This window comes from Cebidichthys violaceus, unplaced genomic scaffold (assembly GCF_023349555.1).
Source record: "Cebidichthys violaceus isolate CVI_PGR_0920_01 unplaced genomic scaffold, fCebVio1.0.p SCAF_20, whole genome shotgun sequence".
In the NCBI taxonomy this organism is placed as follows: Eukaryota; Metazoa; Chordata; class Actinopteri; order Perciformes; family Stichaeidae; genus Cebidichthys; species Cebidichthys violaceus.
Window position 1 is genome coordinate 2,585,826 of NW_027176373.1, and position 27,693 is coordinate 2,613,518.

The 27,693-nt window shown below is 41.4% G+C and overlaps 2 protein-coding genes across 4 annotated transcripts; both read right to left on the reverse strand.

Moving 5' to 3' along the window:
* Positions 1–863: 863 nt before the first annotated feature.
* On the reverse strand, positions 864–16,393 carry ap2b1 (adaptor related protein complex 2 subunit beta 1). 2 transcript variants are annotated; one of them, XM_068715667.1, is made up of 22 exons: positions 16,303–16,393; positions 13,835–13,889; positions 13,642–13,747; positions 13,226–13,361; positions 12,423–12,668; positions 12,087–12,277; positions 11,654–11,875; positions 11,418–11,538; positions 11,145–11,240; positions 10,846–10,961; positions 10,553–10,718; positions 10,254–10,352; positions 9,775–10,034; positions 9,366–9,558; positions 8,594–8,635; positions 7,301–7,453; positions 6,304–6,449; positions 5,983–6,112; positions 5,782–5,866; positions 5,512–5,598; positions 4,740–4,894; positions 864–3,106 (listed from the first exon to the last, which is right to left on the reverse strand). In XM_068715667.1, the coding sequence occupies exons 2-22, from the start codon at positions 13,869–13,871 to the stop codon at positions 3,032–3,034; spliced, it is 2,862 nt and encodes a 953-aa protein (XP_068571768.1). In that variant the 5' UTR covers positions 13,872–13,889; positions 16,303–16,393; the 3' UTR covers positions 864–3,031. The 2 variants fall into 2 exon arrangements, with proteins under 2 accessions (XP_068571768.1, XP_068571769.1); XM_068715668.1 differs by lacking the exon at positions 8,594–8,635.
* A 1,227-nt stretch (positions 16,394–17,620) lies between these two features.
* On the reverse strand, positions 17,621–24,183 carry mks1 (MKS transition zone complex subunit 1). Of its 2 annotated transcripts, none has more exons than XM_068716440.1 (18): positions 23,804–24,183; positions 23,130–23,251; positions 22,784–22,836; positions 22,527–22,694; positions 22,013–22,113; positions 21,606–21,734; positions 21,251–21,355; positions 20,921–21,029; positions 20,763–20,819; positions 19,908–19,950; positions 19,742–19,804; positions 19,562–19,632; positions 19,401–19,470; positions 19,193–19,300; positions 18,960–19,093; positions 18,670–18,752; positions 18,425–18,522; positions 17,621–18,137 (listed from the first exon to the last, which is right to left on the reverse strand). In XM_068716440.1, the coding sequence occupies exons 1-18, from the start codon at positions 23,878–23,880 to the stop codon at positions 18,043–18,045; spliced, it is 1,686 nt and encodes a 561-aa protein (XP_068572541.1). In that variant the 5' UTR covers positions 23,881–24,183; the 3' UTR covers positions 17,621–18,042. The 2 variants fall into 2 exon arrangements, with proteins under 2 accessions (XP_068572541.1, XP_068572542.1); XM_068716441.1 differs by having other exon boundaries at positions 22,013–22,110; positions 23,804–24,182.
* Positions 24,184–27,693: the final 3,510 nt, after the last annotated feature.

Below are 27,693 nucleotides of genomic sequence, written 5' to 3' on the forward strand. Positions count from 1 at the left end.
TTGCTGCTCGACAGACACAGCTGATTGAAATGAGCTAATTAGTGCAGTGTGACAGACTTGACACAAAAGCACTCAGGACTGCCTCCACATCTTTCCTAAATTATTGGTATTTTTCAACATTTAAAGCCAGCAGAGGACTGTAGGTTGTTAATAGATGTGATAAAATGTGAATCTGCAGGGCACTGTTGTTGTGCCTTAAATTACAGGAGACAGGTTTTCCCAGTTCTTCAGTTATTCATCCACTCTTTTAGTGTTGCCACCTATAATAATAGAATAGACTTAGAATAGAATTACTCTGTGCTTGTTGCCTCGTGTCCCTCATAACTGCACACATGGCTGGATTTACCTTTTAGAGGCCCCCTATTGACCACCTGACCCCTGTGCATTGTGTGTGCACCCGGTCACCTCTAAGGCCCCTTTATGTGCACAGCATTCCTTAAATGACAACTTCATTTGCCCAGAGACCCAAAAAGCAAATCAGCAGTGTTATACCGGTACACTCCCTGGCCCCAGGGTTCTGAACGACAGTCAGCCAGTGCTCATTTCATCAAGCACAATTTATTTGGCAATGAATGTGCACCATGTGAGCAGTGTAAACTGATTTAAGCTAAAATAATGAAGTGATTTTACTCAGCTGACCGACTAATCTTGCTTTGTAATACAGGTCCCTGGTGATGTGTGGTAGTGGTGTCAAATTAATCTAGCATTTTCACTAGCTTCTCTTATCATCCACTGTAGTGTGACCCGCCTCTGCTTTGTTTATATATACACACACACACACACACACACACACACACACACACACACACACACACACACACACACACACACACACACACACACAAACACAGTCGACACAGTGATGCATCATGTGTTTGGCAGTTTAATGACATAAGATGTGGTACTGTGACAATGACAAATAATTTACAACAGGGTTACAGCAAGGATGTTATGATAGCTCTCGCCATACATTCTGTGTTGCTGGCAAATGATTTGGATATATACGTCAATGTGTGGGAGTGCTAGAGACGATGCTGCTTAAAACAACAGAAACATGAAGTTGGGAGATTAGATTTTAAATGGAGCAAAGCCAAAATGAAAAAAGATAAAATCGACAGTGGACTCTCATGCGGTGTCACCAACACAAAAAACATCTTTTCTGTTGAATAGATAGAGGCAAGGTTTTATTTCCTTTGTAGGGTAATACCAAAACATTTAAATTCATTAGCTACATAAACTACATCATCACTTGACTACACTGTACTAGCGCAACTCTTGGCCTTATAGCGTATGCACCCTATGTTCTATTAGCACGCACAAAGCCAACATCAGAGGGTTATATTGACACTAGGGAATTAAAACATGAAGGCTTGGTCCTGTGAGATTGGTTAGGCCTGACTTGCCCCAGGTTTAGGCTGGCTCGACAACAATGGCATGAAGATAGCAAAAACACTGGTATCAAAAAGAAAGGTGAAAACATTTAAAGCACATTACAGAATTGAAGCTACCGCAACAATAAAGCCAGTTAAAAAGGAAACAAACAGAGGTAGATGCACAATAAATAGGAATGACAATGTCGGTGCATAAAGCCGTGTGCAACTATGTGGTTGCAGTAAACGGGGCTAAAACAAAAAAATGACATGTGAAATGAACTAACAAATGTTCTTAAAACAAAGTGGCACTGGTGTGTTAATAGTTGCTGTGGTTTGTGTCATTTTAAACAAATGTGCAGTGTGTTATTTTCAGCCAGAAGCTTCTTGACAGTTTGCTTTCCTGCAGACACCTCACTACAGTTTGTTTCTTTACATGACTTTATAATTGAGTAAAGATTCGCTTTATTATGGCGGAACAGGTCCATTGAAGTTACTTCATGTGACATTTCTTATTTCTTTAGCTTTTTTCATTAAGAATTTAACCATTAAAATATCAAGAACAAAACAAAAAACATACTTAAAAAATGATCTAAATCTTCAGAAGACATTTAGGTGCAGCTGAGGTGAAAAGGGTGGAGTGTTAATAAAACAGCGCGGATGGCTGATGGAAAGATGTTTGGAATAAAGACCTCAACAGGACCTGCTTCTGTGGTTTATCACTTGTCACGTAGATGCCTGGATTTGCTGGTTACATTTCTTACTTATCTCTGGTCTACATTTTCGTTTTCCAACGGTTTGGAATGTCAAGTTTTTCTAATTACTTCATAATGTTTCATACTTATGGAGGAAAAAGCAATTCATATATCTAAACTCTGCGCAAATTGCAAGTAATCACATAAAATACAAGAAGCTGTGCGGTGTGCTTAAAGTCATGACAGGAAAACACAGGAGTACATATGCTGCTCACTGTGATGTATGTATGTTTGTTAGATAAGCATGTCTCTAGAAGTTATTGTAAGCTATGACCTGCAGGAGGACAACCTGCTGTAGGACCGATGCTAGCAGCTTCAATCACATTGTGGGTTTCTACCATAGACTGTGTATAAGAAGGTACTCGTCACGAACATGAATGGCAATAGGAACAAAGCAACACTGGTATTAGTCTGTAGGTGCAACTGAAGCAAAGTCAATATCAAAAATAAAGCAAATCCAAAAGGAATGTGAGAAAAAGAACTGGCTTCATGGAAAACTTGGGAGATTACTTTTTTTTTCCCCACTCATGACAGTTACACCATCAGTCACATCTTTACAACATTAAGACACTAAGTTAAGGATGGAATGGTCGACGTGTTTTCTCTGGGAGGTAAAAATAGAAATGGGGACTTGAATAAGAGGATTTAATAATGCTTTCAACTGCCAAAATAATGGAAACACCAACAGTGTTTGTCCTGTTCAACTTCAGCACAATATACACCCGCTGTACTTTTGACTGACATTTGCCTTGTTGATCACTTCAGAAGAAACTCAAGACTATTTAGTCTCCCATCATCTACTGTTTGGATTCCGTTGTTTTGGCAGTTAGCTGCGAATGGCAGAAAATGATAAAACACTGCAGTTTGTCATCAGGACGAAGCAGAGCTGCTTAGTGTTGAAGCGGCTCAGGTCTTCAGCACAGAGTCGTACGTCTGGTAGACGTACTGAGAAACCTCTGGGGCCCGACACTTGAGAGACAGCTGTGGAAACAGAGAGAGAACACAGAGTAACGATAGGAGAACCCGTTCACTCATTTAAGAGCCTCATCAAATCTGTCGTGAAACAGCTTACTGTACTTTTGAAGGTTTTGCAGGATCGCACAGGGGGTAAACAGTAATGATGGACTGTTCTATACACATTTGATTCTGTATTTAATCAAAACTGTCACACCTGTATGTCAAGTTGGGTTTTTGTCCTGTCTCCACGTTTGTTTTGTGACTTCCTGTTTTATTTTGGAAATTAACTCTCCTCTCGTTTCAGGTTCCTTGCCCTTCCTCATGTGTCACCAGTCTGATTGTCTTCCCTGATTCCTGATTGTCTCCACCTGCTCCCCCACTTCCCTCATGTGTACTTATAGTCTGCATCTCCCCTTGTCCTGTGCCAGTGTGTCATGTCCTTTTGCCTTGCACACCCGCCTCATGCTATCAGCAAGACCAAGCCTTAGTATTGTCTATCCCGTTCTTGTTTCTTGTTTCTCGTTTCTTGTTTCTAGTTTCCTCTGTAAGAGCGACTTTGTTTTGCATTTTGCCATTTTGATAATTCAGCTCTTTGAGTTGATTCAGAGCTTTTTTATTTGTAGTATTATACCTTCCTTGCGAAGTGATTTTGGGTTTGGCTTTTGCCGTTTTAACTTTACTGCTCTTTGAGTTAAATCGGAGTTTTTAGTTCTGCTTTGTTAGTTTTTTTTCCTGCCTCGCTAAAAGAGGTTTTGTTTCCAGGGATTTCCCTGAGCCTTTTTGTTGGAAATAAAAGATCGTCAGTTGAACCTTAACACCTCCGAGTCCTCATCAAGAGTTCCCTCCGTGACAAAAACCTTTCCCAAGAAAACACATGGGTCATTAGAGCTATCACACAATTTGAACCACCGTTCAAATATGGGCGAAAAAGTCAATATTTGATCCAAATTCATCTGTCCAAATGTACAGTTTGCATCAGGCTGTGCCTTCTTATCCATGGAGAGCATTTGTAAATCTTTGTTAACAGAACCTTCTTCAATGTTTACAATTACAATGTATCACATTTAAATGAATGTCTTTGGGTTTTGGACTGTTGGCAGGACAAAACAAGACGTTGGAAGACGTCACTGTGGACTTTGGGAAAGTATGAATATTAATTTTGACTACTTTCTGTCGTTTTATAGACTAACAATCTATTAATCAAAAATAGCATTGATAAATAAATCGAAAATGAAATAAATAAATGTTTGTTGCAGTCCTTTGTGGAATAAATTCTGGTTCCGATTAGAAAGCAAATTTTATTACAAGTGAACTCATTCTACTTTACATTAAAAAGCCATTTAACACTAAATATATGTATACAAAACCTAAAAACCTATTTCACTATATATCAGAGATGCAGCTATAATGTACTACATGCAGGTACTACACCAAATACAACCACATATCACTCAAATGTTTGTCCAGGTTCAATTATGATCAATAAAAATAACAACAACCAAAACTTGAAATTCTTTGTGTTATTTTCTTTCCCTTTCTTACCAACTGACCTGCATTGGAATTCTACATTAAACCTTGTAGATGTCACCTGGACACAGATATTCATCAAACAAGCATAAAGCACCGCTGAAGGCCCAATAGTGTAATAATACTCTACCGTGTAGTTGGGGTTGCCGGGCTGAATGCGGAGCTCAGCCAAGATCCAGATGCCGTTGGTTAGCTTGAGGGACTGGTAGAGCATGTCCTGGCCTTCAACATTCCTCTTGGCAATGGTGAAGATGTTGTTGTTCTGCAGCTTCCCTGATACCGTGTCTGCAAAGACCAGAATCAAGGTTTAAGTCATTAACGCACCTCAATTACTGAACAAAGTGAAAGCACTTGGAACACACACCAGGCTGTAATCACTACTGGAACTGTAATCACTACAGGTACTAACACTAATGTTCACACCAGCAAACTGGCAAAAGGTTTAGAAGGGAATTGACTGGAAGGGTTTTATTGAACTATGACTGGCAACCTTCGGGTTTCAGTAAACCTGACCAGGTTTTTTTACAACACTGGACCGTGCTAAGAACAACCACCATCCTGCTGCCAAGATAAGGGCGGCACAATTATGAGCGAGTTGGAAGAGTCCTTCAGGTACAGAGGAAGAGGAAATGTCCCAAGATAGGCATGTGGGTGGAGAAAGAAAACACAGAGAGAAGGGTGAGGTCTTTGGAATGAGTTGTTAGGAGGCAAAAAGAGAGAGCTGGTAGGTTATCAGTCCAGACATGAGTTCTGAGTACATCTGAGGTCAGTCCTGTGATGAGTGCACAAATGTTTTCATTGTTGGGCCTGGGGGACCGCTGAGGGATCGAGAGTTTTGGCAGGGTGTGATGAAAACTTGTCCCGAAAAAATATAAATGCTTGTTTGTTTTTGCTCAGCCTACCTGCATTGAGGTGGCACTCCTTTATCTGGTACTGTAGCTCGTTCTCATTAGGGATGTCTTTCCAGGTAGCCAGGAACACCTGTCGCTCTGAAGAAGGGGAAAAAAAACAAAAAAAACACAACATATTAGATGGTTGATGCATACAGAAGTAAATAATGGCCAGTCATGTAGCATATCATGTATGTATATATTTGATCCGGCTTCAACGGCTGTGGAAGATATTGTTTGTGATGTGATGACGTTTTATAAAGTTGTGGTTCACAATCATACCCATTTTCCCATCCTCAACAAAGAATATGTTGAGAGGGATGAGCACGCTGAAGTAGAAGACGTCAATGTTGTTCTTCACAGCCACCTGGGCACAAGTAAACAATAGAGCTTTAGCGTTAGATATTTTGGGTATTAACAGAAAAACTGTGCCTTTTAAATGTGTTGCACTGCTGTTCAAATGGTGAGTGAGAGCTTATGTACCTGGAGATTATTGAGTGGGTCCATCTTCATGACAGGCCCAATGGTGTTGATAGGCAAAGAGACCTCAATAGTCTGGCTGGGCATCAGCGGAGTGTGAACGGGCAGAGGACTGGTAGGGATCATCCCAAAACTACATGTGGGACATTAACAAAAATCATTCAGTACCTGTTTTCAGTTATCAAATATACACTCAGCAGACAATTTATGTGGTACACCAAGAAAAAGTTAAAGCAGTCTAATATACACTTTTCAGAAAGATGGTATTTGATGGTAGTAATATCGTAGTTCAACAGGACTTTTTCTGTGCATCATCTCACCGACCTGTTCTTGTTGAACTGGACAGCGAAGTCGGTCATGTGTTGCAGGGCCTTGTTGGTGAAGGTCATGTCCATGTACATGTGGCCCTGACGGCGAGAGAAGGTTCCAGAGATCTCCAGTCCCTTGGCCTTCACTGCAGGCAGCCACACCTGGTAAACAGGTACCAGGGTTATCAATTCTTAGGATGGTATATACACACACACTGGCATTCAAAAGTGTGTAAACTCCTGCTACAAAAGCTTCATTCATTGGTAAAAGAAACTGGAAGCTTAGCATCAAAATGTGTGCAGCTTTTTAATAGGAGCTGGTTCCTTAAGCCAACTGTAGTGGCGTTTTGCCCCACCCACCCATACGAATAATCAAGCTTTAAACATTTAGTTACCAGCATCAAAATATGTGCTTGTTGCACGTTTGGTTGTCAGAATCGATATTGTAACAGCAGAATTCAGACAGGATCAAAACATCTTCAAAGCAACAGGGCTTTCAGTTTAACGAGCGGCCGTGTTAACTGGAGAATGCGTCTGTGGTCGCTCGTGTTAACTTAGGCGGTTGGCATGGATTTCTATCGCTGTAAGCTATTAAACGTGTTGACTACTGGACTGATCGAACATGATGAAGTTTGTAGCGCCCAAAAAAGCAAAACTCTGAGTCTATGTCTGATATTTCACCTTCTGTACATGAAGTATCTACAGACTTGAATGCTTGTAAATGTCTCGCTGGTGTAACGTTACACGTTAGATTTCTTAATCAAATACATGTATAGATCCGGCTACTAAATACTGGGACACTTGCTAATGTCTTCTACCCACTCACTACTAGCAAACAGATCTGGGAAGTCAATTTGTTTGGGTTCCATTCACCATCTTTGGGGGTTAATGCTCCACCAAGGAGGGTCTCACATTACTTTGTTGGCATTGTGTGTTATTGAGAGCACTGCACCTGTAGTTGACTGAATGTGTGTTTTCCATCACAAGTCCATTCTGAAGTTGTGTGAACTCACGGTTTTTGCGGCTATATGGCCTCCAGTGGTGATGGCCATGCCTGTGGAAAGCTCGAACAAGTCGTTAAGGCCACTGCTGACAGCTTGAGGAGCTGGTGTAGGTGACGGAGCAAAAGTACTGGGCACAGATGAGGGGATAAAGTTTTGTCCCACCTAAAATCACACAAAAAAACACACACATACACAAAATCTACGTAACCATCATTTTGGAAAGAATCACTGGCAACTTGACAATTTGCAATAAAACTACAAATAAAAGCACAAAGACCATCTCAAGTCATGCCAAAGGAAGAAAATATTCTTTAAAAAAATGTAACTAAAGCAAGCGATCAGCCTAAGCCAGACAGAGAGTGTGAATTCAAAGAAGCATACTTGTGGTTTTGGGTGTTTGAGCTCATTAATTACAAAGCTAAGTTACAATCATCTATCGCATGGCCTGCTTGAAAATATTTATGTTCAAAGTAAGTTCATACATGGGTCAATTTCTAGTTTTGCCAGTCTGGTCCGCTTAAACCCGATTGATTTTGTGTAAACTGGTGTTTGTCATTAAGACACATTCTGGCAAATTCAAAAGTAGCCTACTTTAACTTCACAGATGTAAATCCAACTTGTGTTGCATTGAATTTAGCAATATGACAACATTATTAACATGATATTATATTTTTGTTTCTACACTCTCATTCATTGGCTCTCTCAGTCTCATTGTGTTCCACTTGGGAGCGGCTGCTGAGTCAAGTGTGACACCTAGTGGTACACTTCGGTATGCCGGTCCGGTCCAAGATGAGCGCAAATGAAAATTGTGGGATGATTTTTCAAAGTCAGAAATTGGCTAAAACATGCTTAACATCTGTGTGGTCTTCTAAGTCAGTGGTTTTTAACCTAGGGGGCAAGGATCATTTCTGGGGAAATTTTAAAAAGATAACATATTAACAATAATAGATTTAAATTACATTTCCAGGGTTATAATTCATCTCAGAATAGATTGTACTGAGTTTCTGACAGGAGACCTCAGGTTGGTCCGGGGGTCATGGAATGAATGAACAACACCTGGGTGCTAGCTGTTCAAAGTAAACAAACTGGGGGGTTGCGAACACCGTCCTGATTATTCTGGGGGGGGGCTTAACTTGAAAAGGTTGAGAACTACTGTTCAAATTGAAAATATATGAGCGTGAGACAAAGAAGCCAGGTTTAAAAACAAGGTGAATATTTGAAGAAGTTGGTGTGAGAGTGTGGTGGGTTAAATTCAGCGGGCATGCAGACAGGCAGACTGCCAAACAGAAGGGCTTGACTTACTGCTGGACTTCCCCCAACACCTCCGCCCAGGTCTCCCCCCAGCTACAGGAGAGAAGAGAGGCCCCCAAAGACAGCATCCAAACATCAGACAGACCAAACACACAGACAAAGACAGAGACAGAGACAGAGACAGAGACTTTCTTAGCAACCGCAACCCATCAAGAGGAGCCCTCACTTTCAGCTCTGCATGATATGGCAGACATTAAAATGAGACTTCAAAATCTGCTAGAAGGAGCCCAGTTAGTCCAGCGGCTTGAAGAAGAGGAAAAGTGACCATTAACAGAGGGAAATACACCAAGGCTTAATGTAGCTCTATGTTGGAAAAGCAATCATGTTTAGGACAAAGATATTCCGGATTTTAAAACATTAAAAAAATAACTTTTAGTGATGTATTTTAAGTTTTCAAAGTAAAGATCATGAAGCAATTTAAATTACAAGCATACTTACATGAACATTATAATCACAAGAAAACAATTTCAATTGAAAATAATAAAAAATTCACTGCTATAAAGAGAAGAAGTCTTGAGCAATGAGTACACACAAGCCAATATTTTGGCATTTACCTTTCAAAGGGATAAAAAAAATGGCAGCTTTAGAGATTATGTGTGGTGAGAGGCTGTATTCATATATCTATATATATATCTATATATATATACACATCTCTAATTGGTGCAAAAAAGCACAGAATGCTGATTAGGTCTTCAGCCAAGTTTAGCCAATGTCCGCACTCTACAGATAAAATAAATGTGTGTGTGAGGGCGTTCAAGCTCACCAAACTGTCCAGGCCTCCTCCCAGAAGGTCCACGGCCCCCATCTGCATGGAGGAGACCTGAGGCACATTGACTGGAGGGCCCAGGTCCAGGTTCAGCAGGTCACCCAGCAGGTCCCCCTGGCTGGGGATCACATGTTGCTGCTCCATGGCAGCCGCTGGCCCGCTGCTCACTGGGCTCTCACCAGTATCAATGCTGTCACAGGAGAAAACAGGAGTACTGGTAAGAGACAGGAAGTCAAAGCTTTGACAGGTCCTTGATTCAGGGACACAGCACTTTTGCCTTACATGTTGCCCTCTTGTGTGTCACCTGCATGACATTTACTACTTTTGTAATAGATCTGCATGATGGCGTCCATTAACAATGACAAAGCTGATGACACAGCAAAAAAAAAACAGCTTTTCAATTGACCTGCTGTGCTGCACAGGAAGGTGTTTGCGGTGGACTCCGTGGCTGCCCTCCACGAAGGCGCTGGGCGGTTTGTGATAGACGGAGGCCAGGGAGCCAATGTGGCAGATGAGCTCATCCAGCAGGGTGGGCTCAATCAGGTCCGTCTCCTCTGAGATCAGGGGCTTTTCTGACAACACCACCTCCTTGGCAGTCACGGGGTCGGTGGACAACAGGCGCCAATAAATGTAGCCCCTGTCACGCAGGTCAGGGTTGTCGGAGTCCTGCAGAGGAGCAGAGAGTTCAACATGCGCGCTGTGAAATATGTTTTTTTTGTTTCCCCATTTATTTAGTGTAGGAATTACATTTGAAGGACTACAGCTGTGCAAAAAAACAAAACCCAGATATCTTTTTTAAGAGCACAAAAAACATCCAGCAGTAAATAAATTCATCATCAAACTGGTGTCAACCTGCACTTCTCCCGAATAAAAGACGCTGCTCACCTGAGTGGCCAAGCTGAGGACCTGCTGCACCAACTCCTGAGTCTCCGATGGCTTCTTAAGGAACAGCTTGACAATGGCAGTCAGCAGAGTGAGCTGGACCTGTAAATCAAAGCATATAGTACTATTATCTTCAGGGTACAATGCCTCCCAAAAGTCCTCAGCTCCCTTGTTCACCCTTGAACATACACCTCTACTCCATTGTAATGTGCTGAACTCGATGTCAGTAACTGTTTAAGATTCAATTCGTAAATCGTTCGAGTGCGCTTTCAGTTAATTGCTCGTCAAACGAATGGACCCACCTGGGTGCTCTCGTCGTGGAAGCCCTCGAGGAAGCTCTCCAGCAATTCATCAGCGTTATCGATCCTCTCGGCATACTCGCCAACGATCCAGATCATGGCAGCACGAGCGTCCGGCTCATCCAGAGAGTCCAGATTCTCACACAGCGTAGCGATGATGCTTTCATACCTGGAGAACACCAGCATCTCAGTGGTCAGAATAATACTTTACTGTCGGGATACAGAGGTCATCAGTTTTTGTAAAGTGCTCATTGGTATTTGTGGAGTACTTCTCAGGGCTTCAGTGGGAAACATACTTGTTTGGGTACTTGCGGAAGATATCCCTGATGACCACAATAGCCTCCTGAACCACGTAGTTGACCTTGGTCTGGATCAGGTCCAGCAGGGTGCTGACACAGCGCTCAGCTGATTGCTGCAGAGGAATGGGACAGAGGCACCATGTCACCATTACTTAGGGGGAAAAGGTCAAGTCATAACACGACTTATCATTCAGTTTGTTTTGCAGTGGTCAGAAGTATTATCGCATGCAAATGAGAAGAGGTGGAAGAATGAATATCTAGGCGTAGACTTCAGCATCAACGACAGCATCTCTTACCTCCACTTTGATGGCGCAGCGTCCGATGGCTCGTACAGCTTTGCGCACAAAGTCAACGTCCACCTCTGTGGCGTATTCCTTCAGTTCAGCCAGCACCTGAAAGTGTCAGAGAACAAAAGTAATATACAGTTTGTGTGTTCGCCACATTTTTTTTTTAGCTGTGATTAACTTTTATTGGTTTTGTTCCAATTTGATGTCTTTAGCAAGAAGCAAAACCCTTTGTAGGAAGATTATCCCTCTCACAAAGCTTCTGTGTAGTTCCATAAAAGGTACCTGAGCAATGTTGGCCTGAGAGGCCAAGCGGATCATGATGTCCAGTTTCTCCAGTTTCACATAGATGGGGTCGTTGTATTTGACAAAGAACACCTTGATCTCCTGCTTCAGGATCTCAGGCCTGCGCACAAAGCAACATATTACACATTAGACTGTGGGAAAACCCAAAATATAAGAAACAATAATTTCTATTTGAGGAAAGCTCCCAAAGCTGTCTGCCGTTTGTGATCACGCACCTTTTCTGAACAATGAGGTTGATGTTCCTCAGAGCCACGTACTGGACCTCGGGCTCTCCAGAGAGTAAGGTGACCAGCGGTGGGGACAACTTCTTCAGCAAGGTGTTGTAGTAATCGGAGTCCTTGGGCAGCAGCTCCAAGAACTTCATCAGCACCTTGACAGCTGACAGCACCACTGCTGAGTTGGCATGAGACAGCCGGGGAGTGACGCGCTCACAGATGCTTTGAAAGTGAAGGAGGGAAGGAAGGAAGGGTGAGGGTCAATAAGGGAAATGGAGGGTAACACTGATTTGTAGGATGGATGACATTATTTTAAAAAAGGAGAGTGGCGTAGTGATTGTGCTGATCTTATGTCTGATGTTACACAGTTCTGACTTATGATGGCCAGTCAGCAGGAGCCTACATTCCATACTTCAGCCTGAGTGATTGCTACCTTTGGGCTTCGCGCTCATCCTTGGGGTTGTAGTTGGACAAGCAGTCCAGGATGAAGATCTGCCCCCACTCGGTGCACTCGTTGAGGGCCGTCAGCAGCTTGTTGATGTTCTGGGGATTGAGGTCCAGCAGGTTGCTGTTGGGGTGAGACTCGCTGATCTCAGACAGCGCAGCAACCGCGTTGGCCACAACCTACAGGACGGAGGTGTTGTGTAACGATAACTCTGTAGTTATTGTGCCATTTAGATTTCATCAACTTCACTGTAAATCAACACGTCACAAGAGGACAACACAAACTAAGAAAATAAAGCACAGGTAGGAAAGAACCAACACCTACCATGGGATTTGAGTCGGCAATGAGATCTCTCAGGGAGTCCAGGAAGCCCTGGTCCTCCACCATCTGGGCATTGATGTCATGGAGTTTCGCCACACAAACGGCCGCCGTCTTCCTCACGTATGGGTCCTCATCCTTCAGGCATTTTCTCAGCGGCTCACACAGGTACTCCGTGATCTTGTCCACCCGGATGCAACCCATGGTGCGAACGGCCAGGGCCCGGATCAGAGGGTTGGGATCCTCACAGTCCTGGAGGACGAGACAAGAAAGGCAGTTGTGGTTTTAATGAGCTTAGGTTTCACTGAGGCACATCCCCCCTCTGACCCAAAAGTGAAATTACATAACTTTCTATGACACAGTCAGAGAAATTAAAGAATATTATAATGTAGTAACGATAGAAACATAAGTGTACATACTACCATCATCCTGTAAAAGACATGTCCATGTTCATTCTATGTCAATAATATTTATATAAATTTTCCACAATTGCCTGACATTTCCAGAGAATGTGAAGTTTGTGACTTGTCTAACCTTGAAAACACTTCTCTAAACAGCACGACAAATAGGGCAAAAAAACATGATTATTTTCATCATTGATTGACAAAGCAACCTCAGATGAGAAATTTCTGTGACCCAAAAAATGAGCTTTTCAAAAGCGCCGTCTAGAATGTATGAATCTGAAAAGGCTGCTCTCTCATCTGAGAGTGAACAGGGATTCATCTGTCTTGGTGTGGATGAAGTCACAGCTTCAGATACCCCGGCAGTATCATATGCAGTTGAAGAAACAAGTGAATTTAGGGACTTGCCTTGACGAAGCTGTTGACGGCCATGATGGCCATGTCAGGCTGGCTCTTGGCGTAGTTCATCAAGTAGAGGTAGACCAACTTCTTCAGTTCCAGGTTGTCGGTCTGCATGCAGTTCACCACATCTGGAAACAAAGAACTGACAGCAAAGCGTAGAGGCCTCAGTCAGACATTACAATATGAGGCTTTCAAGGCTGTTTTTCTGTCATCATATAGTTTACATCATGAGCAATGTGATAAAAAAGTCACCCTAAACTTTCAGAAGTTTGTTGGGCTGGTTCTCCTAATCTTCAAGATAAACTCAAGCTAGAAGTATGTGATAAGTAGTGATTGTAGTCTGGCCGTGTTTTGACTTGCTTGGTATACAACAGTGGGTTGCTAATTAACATAAACCAGACAGTTTAAATTTCCAGAAATACCTGACATCCTTGCCAACAGTCATGGCAGCGATGACCTTCTTCACCGCCTCTTTTCTCTTCTCCTTCTTCTCATTGTTCAGCTCTGCCTTCAGTTCAAAGATCTCCCCTGTGAGATCAATCACAACATGTGTTGGCAGCAGCACAGTTTGAATGTAATGTCAGCCGCTGAGAAATAAAATGATGTCTGACTCACCTTTTTTGTTTGTTGTGAAATATTTGGAGTCCGTCATGATTGTGGTCCTTTAAGTCTGTACAGAAGAAACACACCGCATTACGCCATCGGCAAAATCTGCATCAGTGATTCCCTTTCACCATTTGCACAAGATTTCTCCCTGGATATTTATTTGGTTGCATTAAAAGAAATATAAAACAGAGCCATGTAATCTCCAGTAACAAACAGAGAACAGGTTTAACTGCAGAGCTCAGTGAATTTCATCGTGGCACTGTCACAAGATACCATCTTTCCCACAAGTCAGACTTCTGCCCTGCTAGATTTGCCCCCAGTCAGCTGTAAGTGCCGTCAGTGTGAAGTGGAAATGTCTGGGAGCAACACCAGTTCCTCCCATGAGGCGGTAGGTCAGGTCACACAAGGCCGCAGCACACGGCCGCCAAGTGCATTGTGAATTATTTCAAATTTCGGGGGTTGCAACAGTCAACTCACGAGTTTCAAACTGCCTCAGGAAGCAACGTCAGCACTGTTTATTGGCAGCTTCATGACATGGTTCTCCAGGGCGGAGCGGAGGCACACAAGCCTAAAATCCCAATGCACAGTGCCAAATGTTCATTGGATTGGTGTAAAGCACAGCACCACGTGACAGTGGAGCTGTGGAAACAACATATCTGCAGAGATGAACCAGGCTTCACTATGTGGCGGTCTGACAACCAATTTGTATTTGGCAGATACCAGGAGTGCCCTTCCTGCTTGGATGCACTGTGCTGACTATTTAGCTTAGTGGACAGGGAATAATAATATGGGGCTGTTTTTGTATTATGTGGGCTAATTTCCACAGAAGGGAAACCTTAAAACTATAGCAGCACACAATGAGTGTTTCCAACTTTGTGGAAACGTTTGGTGAGGAGCATTTCCTGTTTCTACATGACAATGTCCTGTTCACAAACCAAGATCTATACATTTTGGTGTGGAAGAATCTGACTGGCCTGCATAGACCCACCGAAGGCCTAATCAACCAATATCAGGTCCCAACCTCACTAACACTGTTAGAGCGAAGTGGGAGCAAGTGATCCCTGGCAGGTTCCACAGTATATATTCCAGAAGAGTGGAAGCTCTTATTATAGCAGCATATAAATGACCATGGTTTTGTAATGAGATAATCAACAATCACGTATGGGTAAAGTGTTCAGCTGTCCATCGGAGGTGGAATGTAACCAAGTACATTTGCTCAAGCTGACTTGTAAGTTTGAAGTACTTTACATGAATATTTTAATTCCATGCTACTTTATACTTCTATTTCACTTCATTGTGAAGGCAAATATTGTACTTTTTTAATTTGATATACGTATTTGAAAACATTAGTTACTTCGCTGATTCATACATAACAGTATGTAACAGAGTATTAATACATAACAAAACACAAATCAACTATTGGATAATGATACCAGTTGCAAGATAAGTGATGCTTACACATCAAAGCATTAATAATGATAAGCCAGTGATATACATTATTACAGTATATGATTCTGAAATGGTCCAGTCTGCATAATGAGAAGCCTTCTGTTCATTTTAGTACTTTTGAAGCTAATACTTTTCTTACTTTGAATGCTGGACTTAAACTTATAATAGAGTATTTCCAGTGTAGTATTGTTACTTTTACTCAAGTAACATGTCTGAGTACTTTTTCCACCACTAGTGTCCACATACTTTTGGCCATGTAGTTTAACATTATGTCAACATCAGGTTGTCTATATCTGCACATTCGTTCCGGTAAACAGACCAGAAATAGCGTGCAACACAGAAAATGAAAGTATACGGTGGTGTTTTGGTTCTGTTTTAATGTCAATGCATGACAACATGGGTTCATGTGTCAGTTCTAATAGAGGTCCTAGCTATCGCTAGCTTGTAAACGTAATTTAGCTAACGCTACATCTATATAAATCCCATAGCTTTAGCATTAACTGTAACGTTAACTGTAACGTTAACGTCAATGTCATCCATTCCCTTGTGAAATTCACGCTAAACCCAAATCAGTCGTGACATTTCCGATACAGCACTGGGCGTGACAAACGACTGCCTATGGTTTGACCTCTCTTCAACGTCAAGATAGCGAACGTTATAACGTTACTATTAATTGCTAACGTTAGCTTGCTGCATGCTAACGTGAAGTGTAACGTTACCAGGTAGCGTTACACGATCGGCGCTAACACTACCCCTGGAAGAGCGATGCTAGTTAGCAAAACGTTACAACTCCGATGTATGCAGCATTATTTGGGCGAACTTTCTCCCACTCTGGTGTGACTTGTAATGATATTAAATCTGACATCGAAACAGGAAAAGTGATCAGCAGGGCCCAGCTTCCATTGCTGACAGGGAGCTATGTTGTTAACGTTAACCTGATGTACTGCTCAGCTGACTGATCGGAAATCACACACAAAGATAGGAACACCGTTATAGATAAATGTTGGACTATGAAATAATTCAGATACCTGATTCAAGTTTATGTCCGCGGTGAAATGTGGAGTGCAAGACGCAGGTTTGGTCCCTTCCTTTGCCAGGTTGAGGAAGATGGAGAATCGGGAAGGGGATGGTGCGTTTACCGTCATCGGAAACTGGATAACTTCCCTCTTAAATCGGGCGTCTATTTCGACCGATCCAATGCTTTGCACCAATAATGGACTGCATGTGGACAGATCGATCAGTTCCATTGTCGTCTACGTTCACAAGGGAAATAAATATCTGCAAGACATATATGCAAATTGAGATTTGGGTTTTCCACTTAAATACAACGTATTTTAGACGTTACTGGTTACTGCACGGCAAATGCCCACAGCAGTGAACGCAGCACGAGAGGAGAGTCTTGGTTGGGATCAGAATGATGTCCTGACTGACAGAGTGGGAACTAGAATAATGTTTATGGCAACAGTGGACTGTCTGTTAAACCCTTTGTTTTCTCAAACATACGAAGGCCATTTCTCAATCGCCTTTGTTTTTGTGTCTTGTGTAGTTCTGGGGACATCCTGGAGCATTTGATTAAATGACCCAAGTGCTCTAACTGGAGTATAAGGATGCAAGAGTTCTGCCATATAAGGTGGTGCATTTAAAATCTTAAAATCAACCTGAAACGAACAGGAAGCTAGTGGAGGGAGGCCAGTACGGGTGATATGTGATCCGGTTTCCTTTTCCCAGTGAGATGACGAGGAGCTGCACTTTGTACAAACTGCCCCACACCCACATACAAAGAATTACAGATGTCTGACCAAGAGGTAATAAAACCATTAATAACTCCCTATCTCTCTCTGAGCAAGAGATAAGACTTTTAGCCAAAGTAAAGTCCTAACTTGAAAAGGCTGAACTAATTTGTTTATTCAATTTGAAGGAACTGTCAAAAATCACACCAAGATTTTTAACAAAAGTGAATTACTAATGTTACAGCTGGCAACGGTGGGGCTAATTTCAACTACTTTATATACTGCTGGGTAGTTTTATCAATAATACATTATATGTATCAGTTGATTATATTTGTATTACTATTCTGAATCTGTAAAGTAACTAAAGTTATCAAAAAAATGTAGTGAAGTAAAAAGCACAATCAAGATGTAGTGGAGTAGAAGTTGAAGTAACTTAAGAACAGTGCTATTGTGACTGTTTGTATATTAAGTACTTAGCATATACAAAGAGTATGAAATTTGAATGAATAATAATAATAATAATGAGAGAAAAATACATGGTGGTTATAGTTCATACAAAAAACATTTGTTTCACCGCAAATATGGTTCTAATGTTTGAAATAAACAATGGAAAATATTAAATCCAAAGTATTTTATTTTCTGCTACATTAGCATCACTGCATCAATAACTCTGAAAAAATACTATTTACTCAAATCCAAGACAAACAGTGACAGTACAAACAATACAATGTATGGGGGTACCAGACTTAGTAGGCATATTGGCTTTGCTCCTTATTCATTACCAAATATATTCCATATTTACCGAAGTTATTACCCATACACACACATTTCTTTACAAAGAATAAATAGCAATAAGAAACCGTTTTCTTCTCTCTAGCTCGTTACAGTACATCATGGTCCCATCAGTAAATGTGCAATATTTGAAACGGCAACTCTTAATTGCTGGTAATGTGGCAACAATTCTACATAGTAGATGTCAGCCATTTGGATGTTTTTTTATATATTTAATAAAATGACAGTTAGATGACCGCAGAGGATTCATTCGACCTGAAGTTGGGAGGTGGTGTGTACGAGGTCTCTGGGAAGACTTTCTCGGGCCTCTTGCATCTTTTTCCTGGCCCTCTGGAAGGCCTCTGGCAGAGGAACAAAAACAAAGATGTATTGAAAATAGTAAAACTACACTGTAAAAAAAGTAAAAACAAATTGTTAATAAATGAAGACAAACTATATTTGCTTGTTAATGTCCGTCCTTTCATTTCACACAAAGTAGGTCTAAAATAATAGAGCTTCTGTTCATCATGCTGTTTATTTTATAGATATTTTGGCTCCACTGGACCTGAAGAGCTGATTTCTCACACAACTTAGCCTTCAAACTAATCCTCCAGATCCTAAATAAGTCATTCTGAGTGAATGTTTTTACCAAGGATGGTGCAAACAGCTCCTTGTTGACTAAATCCTCCCAGCTGGTCAAAAACCTTCTGCCTCCTCTTCTTCAACATGGTGGCATCAACAAATGCCCTGAAACACAAACAACACACACTGAACCACACTACACAGCAACTGTACAGGAAATTAAAACATGTAATAGTATGATAAGTGATGATGATGAATGAAATATATCAAAGACAGTCTGTGCACATACTGACATATTCAAGGTGTTCTTACCTGGCTTGCTGGATGCAGTGCAGATTAAAGGTGACACTTCCTGTGGTTTCAGTGCAAAAGCCAAAGCGACTCAGCCTCTCTCCCTACAGGTATATATGAAAGTATGAACAAAAACAACAACATTCTTCTGTATACATAAAGTGTATACTTAATCACATCGACGGTTCGTATCGCAAAAAGTAAACATAACCAGAGCTGTGTTTATTGACAAGAAAACTCCACGGACTACCTTTAAATGTGATTTAAAGAGATACTATGATATTTGCTCTTCATCAGAGGTTTGGGCCTACCTTGAAGGTCCCTGGTATTCTGACATAGCTGTGGTCTTCAAGCTCCGGAGACCCTCCGATGAAGAAGCGCCTCAGTGCAGAGACGGTCCCCGTCTGGAGGGGTCTCCACGTGTGACATGTTACTGTATGTTTTCCTGGCAACCACAAAAAGTGAAATATGGGAAAATAAGACCAAAGATAATGCCGCCCCAATTTTTAACCCAACAACTTGTGACAGTGTACACACAGCATACCCGGCATGGCAGGAAAGAGCAGATAGCCGTAGCCTTCAGTTCGAAAGCGCTGCCAGGAGTCCAGAGAAAGAACCTTGAAGTAGATCACTGGCCACTGGGGAATTGACTCTGAAAGAAGGAGGAAACTCATGCATCAGTCTCATCTCTTAAATCTAACTAATGCATGAGCCAAATTCTTTAAACACAATAATCCATGGCTGACACTGACCCTCGCTCTCCTTTTCACACATGTAGAAAGCCTCAAAGCTGAAGGGGTAACTGAAGAACGCTACGTTTTCCTGTTGGCAGAAAGAATATTAAGGAGTTTAAGAAATCTCCGCTGCCAGGCCCTGAAGCTGTTCTCCAGTCGCTTGTGGAGTATACACACACCTTCCCTAATGTTCTGGCCCGGCACGTCTGCGTTACCCCTGAGAGAGACTGAAGCGGCAAGCTGGACCAATCTTAAACAAACAAGATATACAAGCGGGATTTAGTTTAAGTGATTTAAAAAGGTTTCAACATACCTAAGTGTCACGATGTAAATTGTATCATATACCATATGTGACTTACTGTTCGGCAGTTCCATGAAGAAGTGGATGTATAAGTTATCATATTCAAAGCCCTTGGCTGAGACTGGGTAAAAGAGAAGAAGAAGGAGATTTAAGTGCCAATGACAGGCGTTATAGAAATATATACAGTGAATATATACAGTAGTGATGGCAGCTTTCCTTCTCACCTATCTCTCCATTCATCAGGTAACGCAGAATACCTATCGGAGGCTAAGGGAGAGACATACAGTAAGTGAAAAGCCTTTGCCAAACAGACCACCATAAACATTGTTAATTAGCTTGTTTAACATGTTGTTTTATGTCTAATGTTAATATTTTACCTATCTTTTAAGATCATTTTTGAACAAAGATGTCAAACGTGTTGGTTCAAGCTTCTGAAATGTGATGATTTGCTGCTTTTTGTTCTCATATACGACGGTAAATTGAACATCTTTTGTGTTTTGGACTGTTGCTCGGACTAAACAAGCTATTTGAATATGTAACTGTGAACCTCTGGGAGGCTATGAAAGGCACTGATCCCTATTTTCAGATCAGATTCAGCTCCAACTAGAAAAGTGCATTCTGTAGAGAACAGATCTCCTTCTCCCATCCCACAAAGAACCGTTAAATCTCACTCGATTGTCCCACCCGGCTCCCTTACAGACAAGACGGCAGCGAAGATAACAAAAGAGGTGATTTATTCATCTCGTATCATGTCTTACTTTAGGGGATCATAACATATTGGGTATGGAATTAATCTGCAGGTACCCTAGTTGAAAATGGGATTAAACTTTTCTATGGATGTCAGTTCTTGAGCCACGACAAAAGCCAAAATGTGGCCTGTAACAGACGTGGTACGGCTTGTTTTTAGCCTAGCCGGTTCGCCGGAACTGCATTTTGCTCCAAAGGAGTGAGGAGTCAGCAGGTAATGACGGTATAAAACAGTCAAAAAATGTGAATCACGGTAACCACAACAAGTTCTTGAGCATGCGGTCATAATGAGAACAAAAATATTAGGCTGAGGGGTCCAGTGGTATACTTACCATTTCAAAGTCTTGTCCGACAAGGCTATTGAGGTACTCCTTGTGCCGTACGTACAGCTAGAGTCAGAGGAAAGACGTGTTGTTTGACTCCATAATCAGTAATATCAACACAAACATTAAAAGCTCTCCTAAAGGAAACATGATGGAGGTGAACTCACATCTTTGTACATGTTCTGCTCCCTCTCCTTTTCCTCTGGTTGCATGGTGGTGCACACATTCTCAAGAGTGAGGCGCCAAACTTCTCTTTTCTCCCCCGCTGTTACAATCCTGCACAACAACACACACACACACACACACACACACACACACACACACAGGTTTTTGTTTAATTAGTCCAAAAACATGCATCCCTTTAATGTTTTAGTGTGTGGCTAAAAACTCACAGTGCAACTTCAACTTTCCTTGCTGTTCACAACGTTATTTTAAAACACGTTGGTATGATTCATCACTACTGCCACAAACAGTCTCCTGTCATGTTGTGAACTTGCCTGTAAGGCTCTTTGTCTTTGTTGAAGTCAGGCTTTACGATGACTGTTCCACTGCCGTCTGTTTTTATGGTTACCAGCAAATATTCATTCTCTTTCTGGCCCAGCCTGAGAAAGAAAATACACAGAGAGAAAAACCACAACTGAACCACACAACATTCACAGATGAAACCTGCAAATAACAAACATTTCCTTGTCTTCTTTTTTCATTTCTGAGCTGCAAGACTTCCGTCCAAAGGGGCAGAATTAGTTTAACCAGAATAATATAGATCGCAGGTGACACTAATGGATGGGTCTGTTTTCTCCGTGCTGCAAGTCAAAATCCTCAAGATTGAACTGAATGGAAATGAGGTCTTACCTTCCAGGTGGGGCCATGTCTCCCATGATATGCATGGTCTGCATGGCGTTATTCACCACATGACTGCTCTTCACAAACTCCGCTGTGGGCTCCCAGTTGACGATCTTTGACTTGGGGACACCACAATCCCTGCAAAATACGCCAGACCATCCTATCACATGACTGTAACAAACATTACATGTACTGTCTTTGAGGATTAATAAGCATCATTTGAATGAAATCTTTTTGATTAATTGCATTGTATTTGCACAATTGAATGCACATAGTGTACATTACCCAGACAGAAACTTATTTATAAGGGGAGAATCTTATTACATGCATTTTGAGAATCAGCAAACTGAATTCCCCCATGGAAGACAATCTGGGTTATAAATCTGTTTAAATAAGTGAGCTGGTGCTTCACTTACATGGTGCGTCTGTCCTGCCGTCTGTGTCGCACGCTGGCCATCCTTTCAGCCAGGAATGTGGGGCTGGATTTGGTTGTGGTCAATAAGTCAGTGGAATTCTGCTTTCAGGATCCAAAAAACAACAAGCTGCTTACAAACACATTTACAGACAAGAATAGTAGAATCCTCTTGGACTGACAGCACTAACTTGTTTGTGTGTAACTCCGAGGTGTCAAACACGTAAATCTTACTGTTATTACACAGTTATCACAAATATAAAGATCCTCACTAAAATGAAAAACAGAATAAAATAAAATCCCTCTGTTTGTCAGAGCCATCAACTTTTCTAAGTGATCGGAGGTACCAATGGGCTTGGACAAAAATCTTTTGAAAAATATCCAAAAAGTATTCGTAATATGTGAAAAAAAATAGTGGAAAATGTCCAAGAAATATGTGAAAAATGTCTGAAAATCAAACGCTGTAACGTGAATTATTGGGTGATTGTGTTGACATTGTAGGCTACAGTATAACCTACCAGTTGGTGGAATGGAAGACAGCTGGTGTAGCGGTCATGATCAGTGTATGTGAAAATCCTGCGATTACGTCGGCCCTTGGCCTTGTTCAGGGCCTTGACTTCTGCATGGTACTGACGATCCAGAGGGGTCTGACATGCTGCCTCGCTCTGGAACAGCTCCATCTCATACTGGGACGACAGACAGAGAGGCGTGAAGGTGAGGAGGTGGGGTTTAATGCAATAACAGCAAAATTAGCATTTACTCTCAAAAGTGCTACCTGACTGAAGAGTTTCTCCTGCCAGCCCACCTCCAACTCCTCCTCATTGTCAGCTGGTGACAGAGTAACAGAAATGTCAGGTTGTTACCCTAAGACATGTGATTTAATACAAGTTCTACACAATATCTGTTGCATTCAAGTCATACAGTCAAGACATACTGTGTTTTGAGTAAGAGGCACATTTCATCACGAAAAGTACTCGCTATCAGTTGCCAGCAATAGTTCAGATGAGTATAAAACCAACAAGTTCTGAGGAGTTTGATATGGACAAGTGAGAACTCTTAACTGTCCAGACTGACCATCAATTTCCCCATCAGTCCTTCTCCCAGAATACAAATGTTTGTACCTGTGTGGCCTTGTGAGGTGAGGGTCTCCAGCTCAATGGCTCCTCTGTCTTGCTGGGACAGAACTTGCTGCTGCAGGTGCTTAGAGAGGGCTGCTGTGGAGGTCACCCTCTCTAGACGCACTCTAAAGTAATGGGGGGGAGGGGGACGACGACAAATATATACGGTGATCAAATAACGTGTCCTATGGCTGGGAAAACTCACCACCATTATACGTTATGTTTCTGGATTGCATTAATGTGTATGTTGTATTTTACTGCTGCAGAACAATGTAGTTTAAAGTTGCATAAAATGGTAATACTCAAGTAAAGTACAAGAACATCGAATGTGTACTTAAGTACTTGAGTGAATTCCACCACTGCGGAACTTTAAGTATTAAGGTTACCAATCATGCACACAGTATTACAGGTGTTTCGGTTTATCAGGCGACACTCTTAACTGGCGTCTCTCAGCCGAACGCGTCTGTGGTTGTCGTAGTTACCACAGCTGTCCTCGTCTTCCTATTTTCAACAGCTGTCGTAACTATGACAACCACAGACGCGTTCGGCTGAAAGTCTCCAGTTAACACGGTCGCTTGATAAACTGAAACACCGGCTTCCACTTGAGAGCAGCGATCATCCAATATGAAAATTATCACGAGTTTTTAGCAGATAAGCTAATGTTCCGGTTTACTTACCGTATTCTCAAGTTCTTGACAGCATCCCGGGACCGATACACAGCTTCACCGGTATCCGTGTTCCAACTGTCTGCCATTAAGCTAATATTTAGCAAGTAACGTAAAGCATTCGAGAAACGCTTTTAGTTTGATTTGAGCTAAGCGGGTAGCTAAGCTAGCATGTTTGTTTAAGCATAAAGCTACTTTTCTTTTTCTTTTTGTATTTTTCATATACACGACCACATACAATATATTAGCTAACTGTTTGTAGAGTTTGCAAACGTAAACGACACGAACAAGGGTGAATAAAGCTTCTTCTTCGTCTACTTTTTCTTCTTCTTCAATTTAATGGCGGGTTAGAAACCAACATTTAAGGTGCATGCCGCCATCTACTGGTCCTGTAACATATAAAACCTTTAGACTTAGGTCAAGTTGGAAAGATAGTCAAAGATTCGGATTTCCCAGTTCAATAAATCGCTAGTGAAACGTTGCTAAAATACAAACGATACCTCCCTGCAACCGTAGTGAGGTACACAACAAGCTACAACATTAATTTAATTAAAACGGGCCGTCTTTCGGGCTCTTCCGAGCTGCACAAACAGCATTGGTCTCAATGAGCGGCCAGCTGCGAGACGAGTGCGCAGGGACCGTCTACAAAGTGCAATGCGAAAAATACATACAACAATATAACAATATTCAATAACTTCACTGTCATGCAATGTATTGCAAACAAAATCACTTCACACATCAATGGGCTTCTCCTTGTTGTACTACAACTGTTATTTGGATAAAATATGTTTTTAATACATTTTAGTGAATTATTATTGGAAATAATATTCAATAACTCTACTGTTATATACTGTCGTGTGACCAAAATCACTTCATACACCAATGGGCTCCTCCTTGTTGTACTGCAACTGTTATTTTGGTAAAATATGTTTTTAATCAATTTTAGTGAATTATTATTGGAAATTATTTTCAATAACTTTACTGTTGTATAGTGTAGTGTGACCAAAATCACTTTTGACAGCTGCTGTCAAATTCTCTCTCTGGTGACGATTCCAAGTATCAGTGATTTGGTCAAACTAGTGCAATTGTGAACCTAAGTTTTGTATTGTGTATTTGTCATGAATAAAAACATAGTACCACATACATCAAGATAAGAACCATCATAAGTAGTTCACTCATTTAATCTTCAAGAAAGAATATACACATACATTGTTGTGCTGTAAAAGCATTTCAATAAGTTTGATACAGTACAATTTAAAGAAAAAGGAAAAATAAATGTGGCAAAACAAATACTCCTTGAATAACTACAACACATCTTCCTGTAAATTATTAATAAATAAATCAAAAATCGTAATTTTTATATGAAAAAATAAAAAAATTGGTGACTACTATCATCTGTAAGTAACATACAATACCAAGGGGTATCTTTGTTTGGTAGTTGTGCTGCTGTCATTCCAAGGCACTGCGTGTGAAACCATCTTGTACAAGTTCCACATTGAATCTACATGGGGATAAATACATTAAACATATTAAGAAAATGGCAACTTTAGGAAACCTGTAATGCATAAAAGTGCATACATAGTTATTAATAAGGGAAGCAGCTGTGTTGTTATAAGTTAGTGTTAGAAGTTATTTTGAAGCTGCTCGTCCCACTAACACACCTTAAGTTTAAATAGTTTAAGAGTTCAATAATAGTAGCTCTCAACTCCAAATATATCGTAATATATAATAATAATAATAATAATAATAATCTCCCTGTAGGGATGTTCTCAGAGTTACATTTGTTGTTGCCATGGAAACAGTAGTCAACAATAGTGAGTTATTTAAACATTGCTGCGGTCGCTGTTAGCCCGAGGGTCCCCCATTTGGACGCAAATGTGCAGAGCTGGCGTACAAAGCTAAAGACAAGGCACTTATGAAGAACGAATATAATTATGTTATAGTTTTAGAGAAACTGCAGAAACAGGGCTACAACATCATCGAAGCCATTTTTACATCAAACAAATACAACTCTAACACCAACTAAAAGAAAAAACAAAATATCATTTTCATAATTCGCCAGGACTCGCCACACCCGATACATTTCATAAGCTAGCGACCGCAGCTACGTGCTAGCAAAGAAACCGATACATGAAATAGCATGCTCTTTCCACACAGATTCCAGACATATATTCCATTTCTCTCTCTGTCAAACCATCACCGAGTTACAAGCCAAAGAACAGCAGAAACACAAACCGCTTTATCGCTTTATGATCAGTAAATGCTCCTTACCTTTGACGTTTTGAAGAAAACAATGCTATATTCCCGGCATTTCCCCACATACGTCTGTTCACCGGACGTCCTGTGTGTCACTGAACTCATTCAATGACTTCAGGAGGGCTGTCCTGAGCAGGGAGGAGGATTTGACTCTCAGCATATTGGATCTCAAGCTTCACAGAAGGCTGCCCCTTTTTGATTCTGACTGGCTAACAGTGCTGTCAGTCTACTTCAAAGTGGCGTGGCTCAATTCTACTGGCTGTAACGAATCCAAAGATGTGTCAACCATTGAAATCGACTAGACCGTCACAGAGCTATTGTCCTGCGTATATAAAAAGAGCCAGCCAGACGTAACTCTCCTTTACGCATAGTTACGCACATTACGCATAGCTCGCAGCTTACACTTCTTTTATCTTCCTTTTGCGGTTATCTTTCTATTACTTTGTTGTAATTAATTTGGAAAAGATGTCGAGACGAGGACCAAAGAAGTATTTCACTCCGGAGGAAGTTTTGAAGATGCTGGAGGAAGACTCCGGGAGACTCGTCTGTCCTCGAGATTCTTCGTCGGACGACAGCGATTTGCTGCATCCTGAGCACACAGAGGACACCACTGACTCAGACTATAGTATTCCACCGGAAATGTATGGTTTGTTTTATAAACGTTATATTCATCGATTTATTGGAGTCAAATTTGTTTGCTTTTGTAATGATTGCCAGAAGTCTGCCTGCTAGTTACAGCAAATGTGAATGGGGAACCTGTGGATTATGTTTTTTCACCTATATAAAGTAATGTAATCTTATCAGTTGCCAGTATTTATGACACAGGATATAAATAGGATCTGTTATTGTTATTGGTGTAATTGTGTTCACCGGTGTTTTGTATAAATTGTGTCGGGGGGGGGGGGAGTGACGCGAGGGAAGATTGTGCGCGCACACTGGAGGAAGCGAGCTCCGTTCACTGGTCTCCGGAAAGCACGGTTTGCCGGCATTTGCTCAGCCAAGGATCCGAAGAGAGCTGTAAAGGATTAACAGGCTGGAGTCTCTGCCGGGAACAGCACAGATGGCCACATCGGGACGAGCTGTGGTGAGGTAGCGCGGGTTCGGCGGATACAGGGACCGCGGCGTCTCGCCACGCATCCGCCGGTTATTGACTGCCTCGGGGATTGTTTTTTTGTCAACGGACTATTTTTCATTACTTAAGGAACTTACAGAACTAATGGGACACGGGGTTTGGGGGGATCGATTGTGAATGTTTAGTTTATTGTGCCGAAGTATGGCGGGAGCCTCACGGTTATTTTTGGTTGTGTATTTTGTATACCGAGTGAATTTTGAGTTATATTAATATATTGTTTTACATTTACCTGGGTGTGTGGTTTCTTTGGTGTCTGGTGTGGTCTATTCGTATAGGGAATAATAGGTTAATAATAATTATACCAGGTTATTCAGGCAGGTATAGATTCTATAAACCAACTAATTCAGATCCACCCCTGCCCTTAATTTTAGCGTTTGTACTTTTCCCTTTTTCGGTTTAGGTAATTAGGTGAATTGTTACACTTTGTCGGGGCAAAATTGTTGTTTGGGTGAGGGAGGAGGTGTGAGGAAAGCGGAGGGGGAAGGGAGGACAGGCAAAAGGTGTTATTACACAA